Raw genomic sequence first — 2840 nt, forward strand, 5'->3', positions numbered from 1 at the left:
GAGCTGCAGGATCACCATGGTGACAGATGCTGAGCACCTTTGAGCTGTAGGATCACCATGATTACAGATGCTGAACAGTTTTTGTTCAGAGTTTTAGATAAAATTATCTCTGATTTTGCTCCTGATGATAGAAACGTGAGGCGGAAACATTCAAACATGGCCAGACCAAAGGACTGGATTGAAGGGTACTAGAACCAAACCGAAGGAGATTAACTGATGTAGAGAGTTGGCGTCTGTAAAGTCCTGCTGCTGCTAGCTTTAGTCCGTTTCCTGTGCGGTCTGTCACTTTGTGTCCTCTCTAAAGGCCATCACAGACGTTCGGCAACGTTCTTTGTGAGATCAGGATGATTCTTACAGGCGGGAAGGGTTCTGTTGGACCTGACATGAAACCAAGATGTGTCCATTGCTCTTATCAATGAGTCTGAATTGGTAGATGCTGATTTGATATTGGCTTCAAACAATCACTAATCATTTTGGAACCAACAACAAAAAAAAAAAAAAACATACTGTGAAAATCCAGTGTGACACTGAATGACTGCTGAAATTTATTGAAAATGAAAAAAATAAAGTTTAAGCCAAGCACAAGGTAAAATGAGCTAAACGGTAGCTAATGTTAAAATCAGCAAAACGGTGGCTAAAATGAGTAAAACGAGTTAAATGAAGCACCGTTTGAGCTAAAAATGGCAGAGTGTTAGCCAAAAGCTAAAATTGACAGCCTTATCCAAAAGTACCAAAATAATAATAATAATAATACTTTATTTATAAATCCCTTTAAAACAACCACAGCTGCCACAAAGTGCTGTACATATAAAATCAAGAACATTTAAACACATAAAAACAGTTGTTAAAACATTAAGATCAATAAAAAATAATAAAAACAGTGCAGAATAGTAGCTAAAGTTTATAATCAGTAAAACAGTGGATAGTAGCCAACATTAGCTAAAATTGGCAAAACTATTGCTAAAGTTATATTCAGCAAAATGGTAGAAAACTAGCTGAAAATGAGCTATGCGGTAGCTAAAAGTAGAAAAAAGGTAGCCAAAGGTAAAGGAACAAAAGCTATTAGCAATGGCTAAAATTAGTAGAACAATAGCAAAACAGTAGCTAAAAGCCAAAGTAGCACATCAAGACAAAAAGTCGTATTTCAAAGAAATTTTTTTTTTGCAAAAATGGGAAATTTAATTTTCAATACAGGTAAATATTTTGAACATTACAAACATTACAAAAACTAAATGTCATAGCACTCTCCTGAATGAGCTGCAGGTTTAAATAAATAAACTGTTAAAATATCACAAAGAATGTTGAAACAGTTTGAGTCTACACGGCATCAACAGAAGAATGTGGATGCTGAGTCAGCTGATATCAACCCGTCTGGTGTCAGGAGACAGAACCTGAGATGCGTTTGTTGCTGTTTGTAAACTGTGCTCCTGTTTTACTCTCAGGTTTTATTTACCTCTGCAGTCAGACGAGCAGAACATTCGTCAAACATCTGCTTTCACGAGAATCTAACGAGATCTGTTTTTTGTTTCGTCCTCATCAGTCCGCTCCTTCGGCACTGAGGACCGCCCCACTGACCGGCCCATCCCGCCTCGAGATGATACCTTTGAGTACATCATCTTCAGGGGCAGTGACATCAAGGATCTGACGGTGTGCGAACCGCCCAAACCCACCTGCTCCCTGCCCCAGGATCCTGCCATCGTCCAGGTACACCAGAACCAAAACTTCTTCCATTGTCTCAGTTTTTTTTCTTTTTTAGTTCCTGTCTGAAACCTAAGGTTTGGGTCATCAGAATCCATTTTACAAACTTACTGCTTTGAACTTTTATATAGCCTTTTGCTACTTTTAGGTTTTAGCTAACTTGCCCTGACCCAGCTTGAGTTCCAGATCTAATCTTGTTTCTCCCGACCTTCTGTCTTTCAGTCGTCCATCAGCTCCAGCTCGTCATCTGCCACCACTTCGGCTCCGACGCCGTTTCAGTCCGCCACCTCCTACGGCCTTTTCAGCAGAGCTCCGGTTCCGGCCTACAACCAGTTCAGCACCGCCCCACTGGTCTCGCCTCAGTTTGGAGCTGTAGGTGTTGGTAAGTGACCGGGACGCAGGAAGTTGTGTGTCTGACAGGATGGTATCCAAGGGTTCAGGGTCTCTGTATGGCCCTGTGACACAGAAAGGTGGTGAGGCGGTGGCAAGTCATGGCATCAGTGCGAGGCCTTCGCCGTCTCCTCAACATATTCTGTGTTTGGTCCAGTTCTCTCGGCCTGTGCTGATGCTGCAGACACACCAACTACATGAAACTCTGATTTACTGCAGGTCTTTAAAGTAACAAAAGCAAAAAACGCCTGACAGGATCCTGAATCTTTCTGTAAGAAATAACTTTTTGCAAAACTCTGGTTGGATTATTTTGGTTCAGGTTGAATGTTTCAGCAGCCCGTTGGTTCAGTTCTGGTTCTGTCTTCATTGTGGGTGGTGTTCTGGTATCAGCACAGCCCCGGTGTCCTGCAGATGGCCGTCTCTGTCAGACGAACACAGAGAACGTTGTTAGCTTCAATGTTGTGCTGTTCCTCCCATACAGGACGATTCGTGGCTCCATTTTTGAGCGTCCCGAACGCCGCCTCTGGACAGTCTCAGAACTGTTTGATTGGTTCTGTTGTCCCCGCTCACCTGCAGTCTCTGGGGACTGAAGGTAAAATCCTGCTGGACTGGACTCTCAGATCTGTGTTCACAGCAGGTGGAGCTGGGTGAAAGTTTGGTTTGACTTTATCTTCCTGTCCTCAGGTGCTCTTTATCTTACTGTCTTCTGGTTGTCTTCTTCCTGTCCTCAGTTTGTCTTCTTCCTATCCTCT

At 42.6% G+C, this 2840-nt stretch overlaps 1 protein-coding gene across 2 annotated transcripts in view; it reads left to right on the forward strand.

Moving 5' to 3' along the window:
* lsm14aa (LSM14A mRNA processing body assembly factor a) overlaps positions 1–2840 on the forward strand; it is a 9043-nt gene that overhangs the window by 1367 nt on the left and 4836 nt on the right. The window contains exons 2-4 of one of the 2 annotated variants that reach the window (XM_037683310.1): positions 1541–1704; positions 1921–2080; positions 2570–2680. In XM_037683310.1, coding sequence (XP_037539238.1) covers positions 1541–1704; positions 1921–2080; positions 2570–2680 — 435 coding nt within the window. The remainder of the gene's footprint in view (positions 1–1540; positions 1705–1920; positions 2081–2569; positions 2681–2840) is intronic. The other variant, XM_037683311.1, reaches the window with a different exon arrangement.

The sequence above is a fragment of the Nematolebias whitei genome, chromosome 10 (genome assembly GCF_014905685.2).
Source record: "Nematolebias whitei isolate Nwh7 chromosome 10, NemWhi1, whole genome shotgun sequence".
Lineage (NCBI taxonomy): Eukaryota > Metazoa > Chordata > Actinopteri > Cyprinodontiformes > Rivulidae > Nematolebias > Nematolebias whitei.